A 23,460-nucleotide genomic window follows, 5' to 3' on the forward strand; every position below is an offset into this window, starting at 1 on the left:
AGTGTGGATGCAGACCCCAAGATCTATCAGCAAATTTTCTAATAATATTATTTCATGTCTTCAGTTGCTGACCAACATTTTTAAGATGTTATTGAGAGGTTAAGGACCCATGCGGCATAATTTAAAGGTTTTTAGGATGGAATCTGTGTTTCACTCTGATGGCTAAATAAAAACTTCTACATCTACATCTATACTCTGCAGACCACCGTGAGGTGTATGGCAGAGGGTATGTCCCATTGTACCAGTTATTTGGGTCTCTTCCTGTTTCATTCATATATGGAGCATGGGAAGAATGACTTTTTTGAAAGATTTCATGATGCCTTCAGGTGCCATTCTTTTTATTTCAAGTACAATTGTACAGTTTCGGCCTTAGGCCATTTTCAGATACTGTAAAACATCTCAGATTTATATTATGAGCATAACATGGAGTCATAGGATCGAGAACATACACGGCATAAAAAATAATCCATAAAGTAAGTTATAATGTGCCTAGAATATCTGCAGATATGAGTTGTTCCTGCATCTAAATCACAAGTGTCACTAATGCATCCAGTGTATAATGCTTTCATTTTAGACCCTTGAAAATGGCCTGAGGCCAAAACTGTACTAGAAATAAAAGGAATGGCAGCTGAAGGCATAATGAAATCTTTCAAAAAATTCATCGCAGCTGCAGGCCCTATCACATTTAAAATTATGGAAGAATGACTTGTAATGCCTTGTGTGCATCTCATCCTCACTATCCCTATATGAGGAATACATGGAGGGCTGTAGTATATCCCTAGAGTACTCATTCAAAGGTAGTTCTTGAAATGCGACCCCGAAGGGTTTCCAGGAGTAATAATGGATAATATTCTTCTTGGGTGTGCAGCCGGATCATAATATCATCTTCACACAATATTTCAGTGGTCCAACTGGCCGCCATCTTCAGGTGAGAGTGCTGGTACACAATCTCGACAGAAAGTTCCAGCGAGATTGTGTACCAGCATTCTCACCTGAAGATGGTGGCCAGTTGGACTGCTGAAATATTGTGTCAAGATGACGTTATGATTCAGCTGCACATCCAAGAAGAATATTATCTGGTTCTTGAAACTTTTCTAATAGACTTCAGGTCTTCCTTGGTGACAGTGTTGAAATGGAAAGTGCAAACTTCAGTCTCAGGTGGAATGAAATTGAAATTACAGTTTTATATTAAATAGATTCATATTCTTCATTATACAATGCTCAGACCAATAAGGGGAGGGGTTAAAATATCACATCCCACATTATGTAAAAACAAGTAATGAAATTATCACAAAAAATTACTGATTTCACAGAGAGACAATGGGCTGGCCAGAACTTACCTTCAGGAGAGGCAACTTTTTCTACAACTGACAGAAACAATTGAGAATAAATTAAAAACACTATCCCTAAGTTTCTCAGTCACATATTGATTAATCAGGGAGAGAGAAGAGGAAAATGTTACGGGAGATAGGAAACAAAGGAGAAAGAACAATTCACTGGCAACAGTGAATAACTTTTACGACAGTTTTTTATAGTCCTTGATAGCGTGTGCACCTTATTATGATTACCAGTTTTGACGTTAGCCATCCTCAGATCTGTTACAGGTAATGAAAGAGGAAAACTACAGTTAATGACATCATCACAAAAAATATAATAAACTGCAGTTCACATTTGTATTGCCTCTGCAATTAATGTAGGTACAATGTGCAGTTATACCATTTTCCCCCTGTTCTTTACAAAATTTATTCTGTTGTAACTTTTACAGTGCACCATGAACATGTCACAATTTGAGCATGTTGCAGATGGATGCATGGATCTAGATGGGGTGCCCTAAGAGGAATGGTCAATATTCATGGATATGACAGCAAGCATCACCTGAAGCAAAAATTTCTAGTAAACATGGGATCTAAAGTGCATATCTTAAGAGCTACAGGCAATTTTTCATCTTTGCTACTGTGGAACAAATCTCTTGTATTAAACAAGTGCTCATATCTCCTAAGGTATGCAGCTTACAGCCCATGTTTGTTATACAATTTTGTCTTGTTTTGAACCATACTACCTTCTCCCAACACACGGAAAACAAAGATTTTGTAGTATGGGATTTGTTTCATGATATCAAAGATGAAGTGGTGGTTGTAGCTCTAGAGATATTAAATTTACATCCCATGTTTAAAAGACTTTTTTGCTTTGAATGATCGTTCCTGCCATATCTCTGAATATTGACAATTCCTTGTGGGACATCCTTTAACATTATTACAAAATCTTGAGAAGTTGTTGATTGACTCACTTCAAATTTTTACCTGATGCTCTAGCAAATATTCAGATGAACATAGCCTAGATATTATTTTTAAAATATATATTACATATTACGGTCTTCAAGTCTGACACTGGTTTATGTTTGCCATATGTAAACAAACTGCACTCTACTCATTGGTGCTAGGTGGGACAGATCTGCAATGCAGAACATTGGTTTTAAGCACCCTTTCATCATATTCATAACGTATAATGGTCCAACTACAGTAGTGAGAGAGTGTTGTGAAGCAGCAACACAGATTATGGTTTCACATGGAATGAGCTAAGTGACATGCACTTGGCTTATGGTGCTACTAACAGCAACGCAAGGCTGGGTCATAGGGTTTACCAGGAACATTATCCAAATTGCAGGCTGACTCAGAAAAATATTTTTGAGTCAGTTGATAGATGTATGACAAATACAGTACCTTTGCAAGCTAATAACCATGGTGTAGGCAGGAGAAACACTGTCTGTACAGTTTAGTTTGACAAAGATGTGTTACATCACATGGAGCAAGATCCAATGACAATTACCAGACAAATTGCTCATGAACTTCGAGTGGACTGGCATCATGCCTGGAATGTCATTCATGAGATTGGTGTACATCCTTTCTAGCAATAAAAGATACAAGCTGTGAGTCCAGAATTTGCTGAATGGTTGCTACAATGAGTAACACTACAGCTGAATTTCCCTGTACGTGTTTTTTTACAAATGAGGCTTGCTTACGTGTGAGCCTCAAGTGTGGCCTCAGGTCGCCTGAGACTGCAGTCATGTGTTTGTGTGTGTGTGTCGTGTGTGTGTGTGTGTGTGTGTGTGTGTGTGTGTGTGTGTGTGTGTGTGTGTGTGTGTGATCTATTTTTGACGAAGGCCATACTGGTTGAAAGCTTTATTTGTGACAGTCTTTTTGTTCTGCCTATCTGTGGCTATGCATCTCCACTATATGGTGAGTGGCAACTTTCCTTTTCATAAAATTGTTACATTCCATCCTGGATTTTCCATTGTTTGACAGATGATAGTGCCTTGCATGTCCTGTAGCTGGGGAAGTACGCAGTTCAGCAATATGTCTAGGTAAATCACTTATATTGCTTTGAAGGAAGAAAATAGAACCAACCACTCAATCACACATTAACCCACACCACACATTAACCTTTGGACAGTCCCACTACGTTTTTGTATGACATGAAGATTTTATGACTGCCAGATCTGAACATTATGGCAATTAACTTAACCACAAACATGAAATGTAACCTCATTGGAAAAACAAACATGTTTCAAGAAATCATTGGCCTCATCCAAACAGTTCACCATGTCCACTGCAAATTTTTCACGTTTTGGGTGATCATTTCATTGTAATGTCTGAACAATTTGGACCTTGTACACATACAATTTAGGAATTTTGTAAACCATTTTATGCACTGTACTCGCTGGCACTTTGAGGTCACACATAGCTTGTCTAATCTATTTCTTTGGCAACCTTGCCTATGCATTTTGAATTGCCTGCACATTCTCCTCTAAAACAGATGGTCTGCCACTGCTTGTCCATTTCTCAACTGACCCTGTTGATAAAAAAGTTTTCATCCATATTCCGATTAATGTAACGTCAGGTGCTTTCTTTTGAAAATGGGATACAAACTTTCAATGTACAGTAGTGGGTCATTTGATTTCTGCTAGCCACACAATGCAATGAGCATTCTCCTGTGGGAAAGCCATTTTCATGATATAGCTCACACGTAGTGCTTGTGGGGAAAGTGTTGAATGAAAGACAGCTGTACAAAAGCTTCATGGGTTTCGTAGTAGACCTGTAACAAAGGCAAACATTACCCTCATAAATATAATTAATATGTAATCTTGTAATCAGGGTAAATATTTATGAACACACTGTATATTTTCCGTGAATTATTTTTATTTTTGAGTAGAGATATCCAAATGTCAGACTACAATTACATACAACAGCAGGAGAGATCTCTCACAACCCATATACCAATGATTAGTACATATATCCAATTCCCATACATATTTAGCAATTGTGAAGCATGTCTGGGTTAGCTGGTAGTCATATGTTGTCAAAGCAGGTGGTATGCTTCATAGTGTGTGTCACACTTATAGGTAATAAACTGTTTAGAAAACACATTAGTATACTTTAAAAACTGACCTGACTCTCCATTTCAGTTGTACAGCTATTGAAATAAAAAATGAAAATAAAGTAGTGACAAATATACATCCTAACTTGTTATTATAACAACTGAAACTAGCTGTGTGATTAAATATTAAATTAGGTATTCATGGCTACACAAATGTTTTGTTTCACACTATCTTAAATTTAATAGTAGAATTTTTCATCAAGAAGATGAAATTCACCTCTACTAAAATATGCCATGGAGTTAAAAAAAAAAAAAGAAAAAACTCACTTTCTATACCTATTTCCTAGAAAAAATGGCAGGTATAAATCTGGGATTTTTCAGAAGCCTGCACATATAGATTCCATTGTCACTGAATGTTCAGGTCATCCAAATTGATACAAACAGGTCTATTTTCAGGTTACGTTGAACAGGAAATTGTAGTTGCCACTTGATGATGATGAATTTTTTTTAAAGGACTTAATACATTATAGTGAGACAAGTGGTCACAGTAAATGTGTATAAGGAAGGCAGCATAAAAATTTATAATATCTCAAACAAGACTCCAGCAAAAGGAAAATCTTTATAACACTCAAATTTGTACTTGATGTTAACAGACTCCTTTTCTTCAGAAGTGCTTTTCTAGCTATTTTGTGTCTACATTTTATATTTTCTATGCTTCAGAAATTTTCAGTTATTTAACTGCCTAAATGGTAAGAGTCAATAACAAGTTTAGTGTCTCATTTTCTAATCTAATTTTCTCTGAATCCCCCAACTTAGTTTGAGAACATTCCATTCCCCTTGTGTTACTTTTGTTGATGTTCACCTTATCGTCTTTTTTCAAGACAGTATCCACTCCATTCAACTGCTCTTTCAAGTCCTTTGCCATCTGTGACATAATTATAATGTCATCAGCAAATGTCAACTTTTTTATTTCTTCTCTCTGAACTTTAATTCTTGTTTCCCAGTTTCTCCTTGATTTTCTTCACAGCTTGCTTAATGTGCAGGTTGAATATCAATGGGGATATGATATTAACCTGTCTCACTCCTTTCTCAACGACTGTTTCCTTTTCATATTCTGTGACTCTTACCAAACATATAGTTGGAAATATTCAGTGAAGCATAGACATGTGGCCCTCTACCTTAACTTGTAGGGGGTGTTGGAGATTTATTGTCATAGAGACAGGGAGCATGGAACACTGCTTGTGTCTGTATATGTGCAGATGGATATGTGTGTGTGTATGTGCGAGTGTATACCTGTCCCTTTTCCCCTTAAGGTAAGTCTTTCCGCTCCCGGGATTGAAATGACTCCTTACCCTCTCCCTTAAAACCCACATCCTTTCATCTTTCCCTCACCTTCCCTCTTTCCTGATGAAGCAACCATGGGTTGCGAATGCTTGAATTTTGTGTGTGTGTTTGTGTTTGTTAGTGTCTCTATCAACATACCAACGCCTTCATTTGGTAACTTACATCATCTTTGTTTTTAGATATATTTTTCCCACGTGGAATGTTTCCCTCTATTATATTCATGAGATTATATACAGATATCAGTACCATCCATTTGCAGCACTGTGACGTGTTCATTATATGCAGATAGGGTTATAGAAAGATAAATTTTGTGTTGAATAGTGGGAAAAATTGGTTTGTTTGCATATCATACCAATATTACTTCTACGGTTTATACAAATGTGGATTGCAGTTTATGTGACATTATATCTGTCTGAGAAAGACCCGTAAATAAGATGGAACTCATGATGCATAAGGTCTTAGGGAGGCTTTACTTCCTTCTTTCAGCTCATGACATTCTTGGCAACCTTGATGTTGATTGATCTGTCCTCCTCACTTCCCACATCACCTAACGTATCCTCTTTCTCCCTCCCTGAAGGATAAACCTACAGTAATAAAGGCCAGCAGTACTCTTTTCTTGTTGATACATGTTTTACATGGCCACTTTTGACATTGTGCCCCCTTAAGTTAAGTACTGGCAAATCCTTAAGTCCCTTTGTGAATTGTAAATATAAACTGTTTATCTGCATTGAAATATTGAGGAAGGCATACTTTCAGATACCGTATTTTATACTGCAACAATTGCTCTAGCAGCTAACTTCTAATTCTACCTAGTAATTTTTATGTATGTGACAAGACATGAGAAGATAATGTTTACACCAGTTGAATACTTCACAAACAATAGAAATAATGATTTAGATACTATACCACACTAAAAATGTCTATTTATTACAACCTACATATATGGATTATGGAGAAGTCACTTAGAAACATTTTTTGGTCCCTCAAGAAGGCAGTTTCCAGATGTGAAAGAGTAATGGTAGGAGCTTAGCTAGCTACAATATGTGAGTGATTAATTAATGTTTATTTGATACTGTAAAATTACATTTTGTACAAAGCTTGTACTGTAATATATGACAAGTCAATGAATACAATACTGTATGGGCTAAAATAGAAGGAAAACAAACAGTACTGTAAACACTATAGATACAAGATGTACAATATTACATTTAGTGTTTATAAAACAATTATGCTGTAGACAATGTGGATACAAGATGTACAATATTACAAACATTGCCATACAAGTTACATCATTTACAATATAATATGTCTCATGTAAATCTTATAACTCTAAAACTTCTTTTAAATTATATGCAATATGCTTTATGAGGAACTGTTCCAGTTTCCTCTTGAATATGTGAAGGTTGCCAATGTCCTTTTTTATATTCAGTGGGAATTTATTCTAAATTCTTATTCCAGCCTGGATAACTCTTTTTCGTAATACACTGAGAGCAATTCAGTCATTGTGAAGGCTTTGCTACTGCCTTTTGTGCCGACTGTGAATATCATAATCAGTTTCGAAAAAAATTGTTGTTGATTACAGATAACATCAATGAGTACATATATTGACTCATGAGTGACAATAGCCTAAGTATCTTGAATAGGTACCTATAGGAAGTCCAATTTGAAACTATACAGATAATCCTCACAGCTTTTTAGTGTTTTGAAAACTTTTTCCACTTTTGCAACATTTCCCCAGAGTATTAGACCATACAAGATCAGAGAATGTAAATACACAAAATAAGAGAAAACCGTTTCCCTGTCACCAATAGGGGAAAATAATTGTTAGTTCGAAACATGCTGAGCTTACTTTCTCGAGCAAGTAATCAATATATTTGCTCCATCTTAATTTATTATCTATTTGTATTTCTAGAAAACTTATATGTTAAGTTTCATTTATTGTCTCATTATTTATGTCTATTTCAAGTTATTTGCCATTTGAATCTGCATTAAATTTGTTTTTTGAGGAGGTTAATGATGGATTGTTTGCTGCTAACCATTTGCCTACTTGTTGAGTTATTGTTTCAGTTGTACCCTGAATTGAGGATTTCACATCCTTGATTGAGATACTCATATCATCAGAAAACATGACTATATTTCAATTGTTATTTACTGATGCTGGTAGGTGATTAATTTACACTAAGAAGATCCGAGGTTCAAGAATTGAGTCTTGGGGAACACCGTTTCCAACACTGATTTTATGGTTTCACCTGCACCTGTTTAGTGCAACTTTTTGTTTCCTGTTATGTAAGTAGGATTCCAGTGATGCTAGTGGTTGGTATTTGATGCCATAATGTGGTTTTTTTTGTACTAACGTGTAATGTTTGACAGTGTTGAAATGTTTAATGAGCTCACAAAAAATCCCTACAGGATACCTTCTACAGTTCAGTTCATCTAGAATTTCTATTATGAGACTGAATATTGCCTGCTCTGTGGAAAGCCCTTTGCAAAAGCCAAACTGGAATTCTGTCAGTGATCCTTTTTGTGTTTAGTGTTCATGTAGCATATTGTACACTACGGTCTCAAATATTTTTGAAAAAAACTGACAACAGGGTGATATACTGATAGTTAAATATTGCATGTCTCTCACCACCTTTGCATATTGGAATCACTGTTGCATGTCTTAATCTATTAGGAAATACCCCAGTTTTCATCAAATGGTTACATGAATAGCACAATACATAGCTGATTAAGTCACCACATAATTTTAATCCCCTGGTTGATATCATTGTACCCAGAAGAGATTATGCTTAATAGGGATGTGATGATCTTTATAATTTCAGTGGGTGTTGTGGATTTGAATTGCATTGTCAGTGTTGGTGTACAATGGGTAGTATTAAATAGTCTGATGACTTTTGAGTGAGGATGAGTGTTTTGTGTTCCTATGTTTTCATCTGTTCTTGTTGTGATCTTCAGTCCAGAGACTGGTTTGATGTAGCTCTCCATGCTACCCTATCTTGTGCAAGCCTCTTCATCTTCGAGTAACTACTAAAACCTACATCCTACTGAATCTTCTTAGTATATTCATCTCTTGGTCTCCCTCTACAATTTTTACCCTCCACACTTTCCTCCAATACTAAATTGGTGATCCCTTGATGCCTCAGAATGTGTCCTATCAAAAAATCCCTTACTTTATTCAGGTTGTGCCACAAAGTCCTTTTCTCCCCAATTCTAATCAGTACCTGCTCATTAGTTACGAGATCTACCTATCTCATCTTCAGCATTCGTCTGTATGACCACATTTCGAAAGCTTCTGTTTCTGTCCTGTCCAAACTATTTATCGACCATATTCCACCTCCATACATGGCTACATTCCACACAAATACTTTCAGAAAAAACTTTCTAACACTTAAATCTATACTTGACATTAACAAATTTCTCTTCTTCAGAAACGCCTTCCTTGCCACTGCAAGCATACATCTTATATCCTCGCTACATCGACAATCATCAGTTATTTTACTCCCCAAATAGCAAAACTCATCTACTACTTTAAGTGTCTCATTTCCTAAACTAATTACGTCAGCATCACATGATTTAATTCGACTACATTCCATTATCCCCATTTTGCTTTTGTTGATGTTCATCTTATATCCTCGTTTCAAGACACTGTTCATTCTGTTCAACTGCTCTTCCAAGTCATTTGCTGTCTCTGAGAGACTTACAATGTCATTGGCAAACCTCAAAGTTTTTATTTCTTCTCCATGGATTTTAATACCTACTCCGAACTTTTCTTTTGTTTCCTTTACTGCTTGCTCAATATACAGATTAAATAGCATCGGGGAGAGGCTACAACCCTGTCTCACTCCCTTCCCAACCACTGTTTCCCTTTCATGGTCCTCATATCTTATAACTGCATTCTGGTTTCTCTACAAATTGTAAACTGTCTTTCGCTCCCTGTATTTTATCCCTGCCACCTTCACAATTTGAAAGAGAGTATTCCAGTCAACATTGTCAAAAGCTTTCTCTAAGTCTACAAATGCTAGAAACGTAGGTTTGCCTTTCCTTAACCTATCTTCTAAGATAAGTCATAGGGTCAGTATTGTCTCGTGCGTTCCAACATATCTACAAAATCCAAACTGGTATACCTAGAGGTCAGCTTCTACTAGTTTTTCCATTTGTCTGTATAGAATTCATGTTAGTTTGTGCAGCAATTACATATTAAACTGATAGTTCAATATTTTTCACACCTGTTGATACCTGCTTTCTTTGGGATTGGAATTATTATATTCTTCTTGAAGTCTAAGGGTATTTCACCTGTCTCATACATCTTGCTCACCAAATGGAAGAGTGTTGTCATGGCTCTCATCCATGGCTTTCAGTAGTTATAATGCAATGTTGTCTTATACCGGGGCCTTGTTTCGATGTAGGTCTTTCAGTGCTCTATGAAGTTCTTCACACAATATCATGTCTCCCATTTCATCTTCATCTACATCCTCTTCTATTTCTATAAATTTGCCCTCCAGTATATCGCCAAGTACAGACCCTCTATATACTCCTTCCACCTTTCTGCTTTCCCTTCTTTGCTTAGGACTGGTTTTCCATCTGAGTTCTTGATATTCATACAGGTGGTTCTCTTTTCAGCAAAGATCTCTTTAATTTTCCTGTAGACGGTATCTATCTTGCCCCTAGTGATATATGCTTTACATCTTTACATTTGTCTTCTATCCATCCCTGCTTAGCCATTTTCCACTTCCTGACTATTTCATTTTTGAGATGTTTGTATTCCTTTCTGACTGCTTCATTTACTGCATTTTTGTATTTTCTCCTTTCATCAATTAAATTCAGTATCTCTTCTGTTACCCAAGGATTTCTACTAGCATTAATCCTTTTACCTCCTTGATCCTCTGTTGCCTTCACTATTTCAAAGCTACCCATTCTTCTTTTATTGTATTTCTTTCCCCTGTTCTTGTCAATCATCCCCTAATTCTCTCTCTGAAACTCTCTACAGCCTCTGGTTCTTTTAGTTTATCCAGGTCTCATCTTCTTAAACTCCTACCTTTTTGCAGTTTCTTCAGTTTTAATCTACAGTTCATAACCAATAAATTGTGGTCAGCGTTCACATCTGCCCCTGGAAATGTCTTACAATTTAAAACCTGGTTCCTAAATCTCTTTCTTACCATTATATAATATATTTGAAACCTTCCACTGTCTCCAGGCCTCTTCCACTTACACAACCTTCTTTCATGATTCTTAAACCAAGTGTTAGCTATGATTAAGTTGCCCTCTGTGCAAAATTCTACCAGGCGGCTTCCTCTTTCATTCCTTCCCCCAGTCCATATTCACCTACTAGTTTTCTTTCTCTTCCTTTTCCTACTATCGAATTCGAGTCCCCCATGACTACTAAATTTTTGTCTCCCTTAACCGTCAGAATAATTTATTTTGTCACATCATACATTTCTTCAATCTCTTCATCATCTGCAGAACTCGTTGGCATATAAACTTGTACTACTGTAGCACGCGCGGGTTTCATGTCAATGTTGGCTACAATAATGCATTCATTATGCCATTCATAGTAACTTATCTGCACTCTTATTTTTTTATTCATTATTAAACCTACTCCTGCATTATCCCTATTTGATTTTGTACTTATAACCCTGTATTCACCTGACCAGAAGTCTTGTCCCGCATGCCACCGAACTTCAATAGTTGCCACTATATCCAACTTCAGGCTATCCATTTCCCTTTTTAAATTTTCTAACCTACCTGTCCGATTAAGGGATCTGACATTCCATGCTCCGATCCGGAGAACGCCAGTTTTGTTTCGCCTGATAACGATGTCATCCTGAGTAGTTCCTGCCTGGAGATCTGAATGGTGGACTATTTTACATCCAGAATATTTTACCCAAGAGGATGCTATCATCATTAAACCATACAGTAAAGCAGCATTCCCTCAGAAAAAGTTATGGCTGTAGTGTCCTTTTGCTTTCAGACGTTTCCATAGAGTTTTTGATTTATTGTTTGACCTGTCGATTGTCTGTGCGTAATGCATGTTTTTAGCCTTGATTACACAGAGTATCACTTGTAGCGTATTTTCACTGCTTTCTGTGTATTAATCCTCCCTAGGTAATGTCCCTTTTTCTAGCGTATATTAGTCTATTCTCATATATTACCATTCTTTCTGCCTACTTATATTTGGTTTAGATTCCATTTGTCTTTGGGGGAAGCTGGCTTCAAAGTGTTCAAGAAAAAGGTTTAAAAAGGAGTTAAAGTTCTTATCCATAGTATCTTCATGGCTCACTTCTCCCCATAGTTCCTGTCATAAACTATTTCTAAATATATTTGTGGATTAATTGTTTATTATTCTGACATGCCCAACTGGGTGTGTACATTAGCTGCTTCTGTATTGCTGAGTTTTAGAATTGTTATTTGACCATCATTAACAGATAGGCCATTTTCTTACTACAACCTGTGTTTGAAGTAAATCTCAGATAACTTCCATAGGATTCAGGTATGGAGAGAGCTATATACATAATGTTATTTGATAAGTAAACATGCCCACATGAATACGTATAACTAGATTTCCAAATCTTACAGTTTCTATGGAGATATTTGTTTCTTTTGATGTTATTATTTTGTCCGGAGGTGCTGGTCCATATTGTATGCCCATCTGGAAATGATGAGGACATTCTACCAGTGGACAGGAGTAGACAGCTGAAATCAGTTCAGTAGGGGATAGAGCATAGACACTGAGCTACACTGACACAGAGGCTGCCAGAAGGTGCTACTCAGATAGACAAACCATTTGATTCTTGGCCACTTTAAATAAGCAGGTGCTACAACTGGGACACAGTTCACATACTTACATGAAGCACTCCTTAAACACCATTGTAGTACTGTGTTGGCTGCTTTGCTTTTGACTTAGATTTTGATTTGGATACAACTCTGACTGTTTATGTACTTCTTACAGTTGATGTGGCATCTGTTCTGGAATTTACTGGCTTAGAATTTATTGGGTAAGGTTGGGCATCCCTGTCTCCTGGCTTTTACTGTTTGTGAAGTTGTTCTGCATCAGTTTGAGCTTTACTCCAAGAACTATGTAGCAGGACTCTACTATCATGCACATAAGGAATAAAAGTCCACCACTGCTTTTGAGGACTCAGGTTATTTTGATGCAGTGGTGGTGGTGGTGGTGGTGGTGGTGGTGGTGGTGGTAGTAGCAGTAGTAGTAGTAGTAGTAGTTGTTGTTGTTGTTGTTGTAGCACTAGTAGTACAATTTTATTCATCTATGGATCACTTTTACAAGGATACTGGACATGTCACGGTATAGTTGTTTAAGAACAATGCATATATGCAGGCATTTACATACTTACTGGTCTAGTAAGACAAGGATGGGGCAGATAGTTGGCCATGGCATTATAGAAGAAACCATCCTGACATTAGTCTGAAGTAGTTTAGGAAAACAATAGAAAACCTAAATTACAACAGCCAGACAGAGATTAGAGCCGCCAAGATAGAAGGTCAATCAGTTTAAAACAGTGCAAAATCATTCAGTTAATCCTTAATGCACAACATGTTTAACAAAGAAGTTATTTATTAATATTAAAAGCTACTGCTTCACTGTTCATTAATTTTTCAGTGACAGTCATTCCATACATCACATGCAAAGTATTTTGTAACGTAGCACTGCACATGCTGTTAGCTGTCAAAAAGGACATAGCATTTATTTTTGGTTGTGTACTGCAACTTAACACTTGTTTTCCTAAAAAACAGGCTCACCATCCCCCCATAATCAGGGGATGTTGAGCAAAGAGGTAGGGCAAGATGTTAACATTATCCATTGGAGAATAAAAGTGTGGTGTGAAATAACAGATGTGTTAGTATTATAATTTTTATTCTGTTATTGTTGTTAATACTTAATTATGTTACATTTTCATCAAATCTGTACTTTGTGCTATCTTAGTAATCCTTTACATCCAGGACGTATTACTTAAGACGTAATTTTTAACTGACTTCTTGTTCCAGTAATCTCTTTAATCTCCTTGGCAAATTACTGTACAATTTCATTCCTTGGTATAAAATGCAGTTTTGAGATTTATGTTTGTTCATTCTTGGTAAATGTAAGTTGTGTCTAGATATTGTTTAATGGCCATGGAAAGAGTTGTTAGTGCAGTAATTACAAGGTTATTTTTTAATACTCACAAGCGACTGGTAAATAAACTCACAAGGGAAGTTAAAAGGCTCACTGTTTCGAACAAATCTTTATAATGAGCCCAATAATTATTTGGTTATGACCTTTTTCTGTAGTTTGAATAAACTCTGTTCATATTTTGTGCTTTTGTTTCCCATAAAAGAATAGCTAAGAACCGACTGTCCATTAGAATAATATGTAATTTAAAGACACTGGGTGTTATACTCTGATGAAGGAATTTTATGTTTGTTATGCAGTCAACAGAGGCATGATCTACATGTAATTTAACAGAGTCATTTTAGAAGGTGCTGATTAACTTACCATTTAGTGCCCTAAAACAATAATAACCATCATCACTGTTGTTGTTGACTCTTGAAACTGATTTTTGTGGCATTTGTTTTCATTATGTTCCATTAAAGTTTACTGTATACTGGCAAATTGCAAACATCATTGCCATTTTCATTTACCTTCTCTGTATGAAGTTCTTGTGTTTTTCATTGACTGTAATATTGCTGGCATCAATGAAGATAATTTTTTCCGCACAATTAACACTAATGCAAAAATCATTGATGTGTATTAACAACAGTATTACTTTAATCGGCTTCCATGAGGAATTTTTATATTGATTTATTTTGGTTTTGATAAGTGTTTCATTAAAGGTTTAGCCTTATTTCATACTTTTAATAGCTGTGGCCTTTATACCTTACATGATAAGTATGACTGTAATCAGTCATTAGTTTTACTTCTTACTGTTAGCTTATTCAGTGGAACCTAATATCCAGAAGCATCACTACTTTAGAAATATCTAAGAATATCCCTGTGACACACTCATCTTTGTGAAGTACCACTTTTGTGAATGCTACTATGGGAAATTACGTACTTCTATGGTTTCAGAACCCAACTGCGATCCACTTACATTGTATAATTATTCAGATATTAACTTTCTTTAACAGATGCATGACTCTTGCCTGTTTTAAATACTTTGGAAGATTCACTGATGAAAGAGAGTCACTTTTTGTTAAAAAACAATATGCGTTGTTTCACTACACAGGCTGTTGTTTCATTCAAGTTTGCTGACTTAATTTTTTTAGGTTTCTTACAGTGTTACTCCCACGCTTTATGGCTGGTAATAACGTCATTGTACTTACTGCATTATTACAGGTGTGTTGTTTGTTTATGGGAGCTCATGTTGTTATCCTTGCAGTACTGGAATAGTGGTCATTTACAACGTTTTCTCGTGCTATGGATCATTTAGTACTTTATTCTCTTCTCTTGTATTTGTATATTATTATGCTTTACATTCTTCCTCGTGGTTTCCTGTTTAATGATGTTACAGACTGCTTTGCTTTTATTCATTTTATTGTGTATTATTTCTTCATTATATGATATTATTGTAACAATTAGCAGCACACTATAAATACTTATTGTACCTATATTCAGAAATTTCATGTCTCTGGCTATTATAAATCTGTCTGAAGGAACTGGAAATGAAATTTTATGTTCTGTTGATGCTACTATCTTAAGTTGTTACTAAAAAGGTAAATTCCACATGTCACCAAAAAAGTAAATATTCATTGCTCACAATTAATTAACTTAGTTCCTTATTTCAAAATAATTAAAATTCTCTGCCATCTTTATGAGTTTAACCATAATGCCTTGGGCTATGCCATACACAAGGTGATTTAGCGATTTTTGTCACCCAGATATTTCTGGAACAGTTTTAGCTAGCTCAGTTCTGTTATTACCTGTATGAATTGTAAGTTGGTTCTCACTAAAATGACATAGTATCTTGCTATATCAATTGGTATCAACAGAGCTCATATTGCGTCTTTTGCTAATACACTAATGGAAATTGAAATAAGAACACCGTGAATTCATTGTCCCAGGAAGGGGAAACTTTATTGACACATTCCTGGGGTCAGATACATCACATGATCACACTGACAGAACCACAGGCACATAGACACAGGCAACAGAGCATGCACAATGTCAGCACTAGTACAGTGTATATCCACCTTTCGCAGCAATGCAGGCTGCTATTCTCCCATGGAGACGATCGTAGAGATGTTGGATGTAGTCCTGTGGAATGGCTTGCCATGCCATTTCCACCTGGCGCCTCAGTTGGACCAGCGTTCGTGCTGGACGTGCAGACCGCGTGAGACGACGCTTCATCCAGTCCCAAACACGCTCAATGGGGGACAGATCCGGAGATCTTGCTGGCCAGGGTAGTTGACTTACACCTTCTAGAGCACGTTGGGTGGCACGGGATACATGCGGACGTGCATTGTCCTGTTGGAACAGCAAGTTCCCTTGCCGGTCTAGGAATGGTAGAACGATGGGTTTGATGACGGTTTGGATGTACCGTGCACTATTCAGTGTCCCCTCGATGATCACCAGTGGTGTACGGCCAGTGTAGGAGATCGCTCCCCACACCATGATGCCGGGTGTTGGCCCTGTGTGCCTGGGTCGTATGCAGTCCTGATTGTGGCGCTCACCTGCACGGCGCCAAACACGCATACGACCATCATTGGCACCAAGGCAGAAGCGACTCTCATCGCTGAAGACGACACGTCTCCATTCGTCCCTCCATTCACGCCTGTCACGACACCACTGGAGGCGGGCTGCACGATGTTGGGGCGTGAGCGGAAGACGGCCTAACGGTGTGCGGGACCGTAGCCCAGCTTCATGGAGACAGTTGCGAATGGTCCTCGCCGATACCCCAGGAGCAACAGTGTCCCTAATTTGCTGGGAAGTGGCGGTGCGGTCCCCTACGGCACTGCGTAGGATCCTACGGTCTTGGCGTGCATCCGTGCATCGCTGCGGTCCGGTCCCAGGTCGACGGGCACGTGCACCTTCCGCCGACCACTGGCAACAACATCGATGTACTGTGGAGACCTCACGCCCCACGTGTTGAGCAATTCGGCGGTACGTCCACCCGGCCTCCCGCATGCCCACTATACGCCCTCGCTCAAAGTCCGTCAACTGCACATACGGTTCACGTCCACGCTGTCGCGGCATGCTACCAGTGTTAAAGACTGCGATGGAGCTCCGTATGCCACGGCAAACTGGCTGACACTGACGGCGGCGGTGCACAAATGCTGCGCAGCTAGCGCCATTCGACGGCCAACACCGCGGTTCCTGGTGTGTCCGCTGTGCCGTGCGTGTGATCATTGCTTGTACAGCCCTCTCGCAGTGTCCGGAGCAAGTATGGTGGGTCTGACACACTGGTGTCAATGTGTTCTTTTTTCCATTTCCAGGAGTGTAAGTTTTAGACCGTATTACTTGCTGGAGGTTTTGCCAAAACACTTCCAGTCCTAAGTCCTTGTTCAAACAGCTCCACACAAATTATCCACAAATTATGCTTTTCATAACACTCAGCAATGAAATGTGCTGCTCCATCATGATCAGCATTTTGTGTTGCATGCCAGTGGGGAGTAAACATGTCTGCTGGTCTCACACATTCACACTTAATGACACAACAATGTACTCGTCACAGAGCTTGGTGGAATGGGCATTTGCAGGAATCTGACAGCAAGAAATTGGTGCATCAAAAACAAGTTTTCCAACTTTTTGGTGATGGACAGTTCTCCTGTCCATTAACAAGAATAATTTCTGGGCTTGACAAATAGTTTGTGGCCAGTTTTATTTTGCTCACCCTGTACAAACATGACAGTACTGAATATCATGAGTGAGCGAAGTCATGCAGTGGTTAGCACACTGACTTTGCATTTGAGAGGACCACAGTTTAGGTACCCAGCCACCCACCCTGATTTATGTTTTCTGTGATTTTCCTAAATTGCTTAAGGCAAATGGCACAAAGGTTCCTTTAGAAGGACACAGACAATTTACTTCCCCATTCTTCCAGAGTCTGAGTTTTTGCTCCATCTCTACTGGCGTCATTGTCAAAGGGAAGTTAACCTTTAATCTTCTTTCATAAATATCATGATTTGGACCTACAACTGAGTGTTGGGGAAGTGACTTCAGATGATATGGATTCAGTTAATTAATGGTTATGAAGATTAGAAGTGACATGGATGAAATAGGAATAGCAACTACACACTCAAGTTTGAGTTTTGTGTAGGTTGTGGTATCCACCAGCATTAAATCTCTGCACCAAGCAGCGGAGCACTCCATTATGCATGGGCGACAAACCCTTGTTGGCCTCACTTCTCCATGTGTGGCCCACTGCTAACATCGCAGGCTGCCTTCGCACAAGTGCCCTTCATACCACAGCAACTGACCACCCGTAACAGTCAGTGATTGGCCACCCAGAATATACAGCAACCCCAGCTGATGGTTCCATTTGCTATGGAGCCTTATTTAATGCCACTGCTGACATCTAAGAGTGAGTTCTCAGCCTGCTAAGTTCTACTCCACAACTCAGAAGTGCTATGCTCCAGTAGACTTGCTGTTAAATGTTGATCTGGCTGCACTTGGGACTTTGAATCTGAATACTACACTGGAACTTGGACTTCAATGTATGCCAGCCTTAGTACGTCAACAGAACTGTGATTTCCAGTGAAATTCTGCACTTTACTTGCACTTGCTGGACATCGGTATACCGCCATCCATATATATATATAATTTTCCATAAAGTGTTCATGTACAACTCGGCACTTGGCAACTGTGTTAATAAACCATGATCAATCCTGGCTTAACACAGCTGTGAGCCTTATGAAAACAAGGTTGAGAAGACTGCTGGTGACTGAAATGATACCTTATTTAAGTGCAGTGTCTGTTGCTATAATTGGAAGATGGGGATGGCCTACACCTGAATAAGAGCTGTTGGATGAGCTTCTTGCAGAAAATGTATTGTGGGCCACTGTCACACAAAGAACGATCCCTGTGATTATTGGTGTGAGAGTGGTATTTTTTAAGGTTAGAGTCAGGATTTAGTTACCCTGTTGTGAAAAAAGTTAAAATAACAGTAGAGTTCTATAAATGATTAAGAATGCACAGAAAAATAAGGTTAGCCTGTTTGAACAGAATATTAGAAAAGAGAGTAGCAAGGCAGAAGAGCTCCTGTTCTGCTTGTAAAATTTAGAGACCTCTGGATATATGGACATCTTGTACCTGTCTGAGGACCAGATAACCGAAGGATTAGAAAAGTTACATACATAAAGAAATACACTTTAACGCATTACTCATGTAGAGCTAATACTGAAATGGGAGCAGTTTTTAAATATATTAATACAGAACAGAAGGTCAAAAACATTGCAAGAAGTAGATTCTGCAGTGGTCAGCATATAGAAGCATGTCCTTACGAATTAATATTGAAAAATAGTTCACTTTTAATTGCTACTGTATGTAGATACTCATTGGGGAATCTTGAACTGTTAATAAGGCATATGGATTCCATACTATGCTGTCAGACAGCAGAAGGCAGTTAATAGCCTGTAGTGATTTCACCATAGATATTCTAAAGGATTCTTATACACTGAAGAGGCAAAGAAACTGGTTCACCTGCCTAATGTTGTGTAGGGCCTTCGTGAGCACACAGAAGTGTGGCATGGGCTCGACTAATATCTGAAGTAGTGCTGGAGGGAACTGACACCATCAATCCTGCAGAGCTGTCCATAAATCCGTAAGAGTAAGAGGGGGTGGAGATATCTTCTGAACAGCACCTTGCAAGGCATCCCAGATAAAAGACCTAAATAGTTATTCGGACTACAATATTAATTTAAAAGTAGAAATCTACTTGCTACTATATTATTTGTGTTGTTATGGAAGGTCAGATGAATATCATGCTCCAAGAAAGATTATTTTTATTGTTATGGGAGGTCAGATAAATATTACCTTTCAATGATGGTTATTTTTAGACATAAAATTCACAAACCATAATTAGTTACTTACTGAAGAGAATACTGAAAAAGAAAAAAAAGAAAATATAATTTAATAACAAAAAGTAAATAAAGCACGAAACATTTGCGACGCGATAAAAAAAGTTGCAGTGAGATTCGATCCGACACATACTACAGCTAACAGAACAACAAGCTGACACCCCAGCAAGAAGCTACCGATCTCTTCTATTTAGCGTAACGGTCGATTAGGCCTACCGTAGTTGAAAAACGAATATTAAACTGCATAAAACAGATACTGGAAGGCACAGCCACTCTCTCGTGTAAACCGCGCGTAAGGACTTAGAAAAATATGCCACATGATACATTTGCCATATGATACATTTCTCTGAGCTGAAAACTATAGAGACACCAGCTGGTGGTCGAAGTAACTAAAAAAAATACATCCATTTGCAATATTTTTACTATGACCATTTGTCTGTTTGGCTAAAGATTAGACTATCAAAAAACGGAATCTTCTGAAAGAATGTGGAACCTAGAAAAGCCTACAACAGCATAATTTGTAGAGAATAAAGATTGGGAATATTACTTGCACAGGTGTTAATAAAGAAAAAGTCAACTGATTCGAGTTAGATTCGTAACTCTCGTCCTTTACCTTCGTAAACCGTCAACCTATCCACATTTTTTATTTTTCATTTTCTACTTTTTTGTTTTTTATTGTTTCCTTTCATTTTTGTTTTTATTTTTTTACTTTTTCACACTTTTTTGTTTTAATTTTAAATGGGCCTCCCATCTGCCTTTATATCCCGTCCTTTCTCTCATCAAAAGTGCCATCATCGACCAGGCTTCAGTGCCTTTGTTGTGTACGTGCTTACCCTAATAATAAAATAATAATATGAGAATGAGGAAATAAATAGGATTTCGCCGTTCTTCCGACTTCATAAAGTAACAAAATTCGTTAAAGAGATAAATGGCGAACTTAATTTAAGCACTTATTACTCTTGGTTGAATAAAATATATTTCATCACATTTGGGACATTATGGAGAAAACTAACTATATCTGCATGAAAAGAATTTTTTGTTCTTCTATTTAAATGAAAGCAATTTTTGTTGTTATAGGTTCATCATCCAAATGACGGAAAGTCAATCGCGTTTTTACTTATTTATTTATTTATTTTTTACGTAGTTTCTTCGATCCACGTACTTGCTCCTCTCGTGTTACCGATTTCTGCTACTAGTCTCACGACTTTATCATTTACGTGAAACACCTATAGCACTGTAAGAGATTCTTCTATAGTCTCTGCTTTCAGACTGCGTCGCTTATCTATTAACTAGCATAACGCAGAGCACTTGTGGGGATTCCCTGATCATGATATACGGCTTGTTGTCAAATGCTTTCTGATGATTGTCACCCTGCGCAATCCGAAAATATTCCACTTACATGTAACACAAATATTCGGAGAATAATAATGTAGGTGGCTGTATGTCCGATCATCCACAGCGCTACACTTAGTTTCATAACAGGGTATCGCATGCGATCAGGTCGCATCAGTTCACGAACGTTCAGATAGCGTGCGTTCGCCCTGTCAATGATTGCCAGTCGGTGGCTGAGAAAGTTCCACATGTCCAACGCTGCTCCGCGTACAAATCTGTGGCGAGCGAGTCAACCTTCCCGCCTTTGTGGAAGGCTTTTGCTTCACTAAGGTGGATTCAGTGTAGATTTTCGGTCGTAGGAATTTTGGCATTGACAATTAGATACTATCGTGATCGAACCCGTGAAGGTAGAAACGGTTGGTGAATGTTTCGTTCGCCAAAGTACTATCCAGTTCACCTGTGGTTCCTTTCTTCAATGGGGTTTGCACGTGCGATCTTTGTCATGATTCCGAATATTGTCTTGCTGAGGAGCTGTGAAGTGCTTGGAGCGCTGGCACGCACATAACTAAATTCAAGGAAGTATTTCTGGATGAGCTGATATTCTGGAGGAAGGATCTTTGCAAGGTGTATCGGTGAGGCTAGGGTCGTTGGTCTCATGCTGTTTAAGAGACTGCGGACAAGGCACACGTCTTGATGCTGAATTTCTTTTCTCTTTAAGTTGACGAGGAGTGTTACACGTTGGTGTCGGACGCTGATTAGCCCATGAGAGAGGAAGGGTGAGTGCCGTGATCTATACTTTAAAGATGTTGCCACGTAGAAGAGACCAGCTGAATACCCACTGAATATTCGCCGCCAAGGCTACAGGGAGCGGAAGTACTTGGGCCATGTAGTACATTTTGCTTGGGATGGCTACATGAATTGTTTGCATCTTTTACAGAATGTTCAGATGTTTGTCGGAGAGTAGTTTCAGTGAGGCCTTGGCGTGGTGCAGGAGGTCCTCCCTGTTCTTAGTTTTCATGCGGTCAGGTGTGGCCTCCCAGTAGATACCCAGAGAACGGTGTGAGATCTGTTGCTCAGTCCATGTCATTTCAGGAGTTTCGTCAAAGCCGCCACGAAGGGGAAGTATGGTAATATTTCTGCTGCTGATCTGTGGCCAGACGCCTTGATGTAGATGTTAAGTACGTCTTGCAGGGAGGGTAGGTCTTGTTGGGAAGACACAACAACAGATACATCGTCTGCGTATGCTGTGCAACAGATCCGCGTGTTCTGAAACAGTAGTTCTCTAATTCTGTTTTCAGTGAGACGTAGTAGTGGTTCAATGGCTGTGGCATACAGTATAGAGCCATCGACAGCGGGCGTCCTTGGCGGACAGATCGACAAATTATTAGAATGAAATTTTCACTCTACAGCGGAGTGTGCGCTGATTTGAAACATCCTGGCAGATTGAAACTGTGTGCCGGACCGAGACTCGAACTCGGGACATTTTGCCTTTCGCGGGCAAGTGCTCTACCGACTGAGCTACCCAAGCACGACTCACGCCCCGTCCTCACAGCTTAACTTCTGCCAGTACCTCGTCTCCTACCTTCCAAACTTTACAGAAGTTCTCCTGCGAACCTTGCAGAACTAACACTCCTGGAAGAATGGATATTGCGGAGACATGGCTTAGCCACAGCCTGGGGGGCGTTTCTAGAATGAAATTTTCACTGTACAGCGGAGTGTGCGCTGATACGAAACTTCCTGGCAGATTAAAACTGTGTGCCGGACCGAGTCTCGAACTCGGGACCTTTCTTTCAGGAGTGCTAGTTCTGCAAGGTTCGCAGGAGAGCTTCTGTAAAGTTTGGAAGGTAGGAGACGAGGTACTGGCAGAAGTAAAGCTGTGAGGACGGGGCGTGAGTCGCGCTTGGGTAGCTCAGTCGGTAGAGCACTTGCCCGCGAAAGGCAAAAGGTCCCGAGTTCGAGTCTCGGTCCGGCATACAGTTTTAAACCGACAAATTATTGATTAAAATCCGACAGGAAGCATTTGATACTAGACCGCGGAGAATTGTTGTAGTAAGATCGCCATATCCCATATTCTTCAAGGCTTCAATTAAAAGCTAATGTCTCACGTTGTCAAACGCTTTAGAGAAGTCTAAAAATACAATTTCTCCTTTAGTTCCGGTCGCTGCAGCGGAGCATATCACGTCTCCTAGTCTGTATGCTAGAGTAAGAATCCTTGTACGAGGGATGATACAATGTTGGTAGGTGCCTAAAGTCTTCTCCAAGAGTGATTCCATGTGAATCTTCGTCGCACGTGCAATGATTCTGAATTCCGCTATAAGCAGCGTGACACGCCGCAGGTCGCTTACACGCGCGCTTTGACCAGGGAGAAGTACGACTATCCCTTCTTTCAGAGCGTCCTGTACT

The 23,460-nt window shown here is 38.8% G+C and overlaps 1 protein-coding gene across 1 annotated transcript in view; it reads right to left on the reverse strand.

The window, feature by feature from the left end:
- LOC124556157 (piggyBac transposable element-derived protein 4-like) overlaps positions 1-23,460 on the reverse strand; it is a 105,473-nt gene that overhangs the window by 77,203 nt on the left and 4,810 nt on the right. Inside the window, exon 2 of the mRNA XM_047130168.1 lies at positions 19,739-19,749. Coding sequence (XP_046986124.1) covers positions 19,739-19,749 — 11 coding nt within the window. The remainder of the gene's footprint in view (positions 1-19,738; positions 19,750-23,460) is intronic.

Source organism: Schistocerca americana, chromosome X (genome assembly GCF_021461395.2).
Source record: "Schistocerca americana isolate TAMUIC-IGC-003095 chromosome X, iqSchAmer2.1, whole genome shotgun sequence".
Taxonomy (NCBI): Eukaryota; Metazoa; Arthropoda; class Insecta; order Orthoptera; family Acrididae; genus Schistocerca; species Schistocerca americana.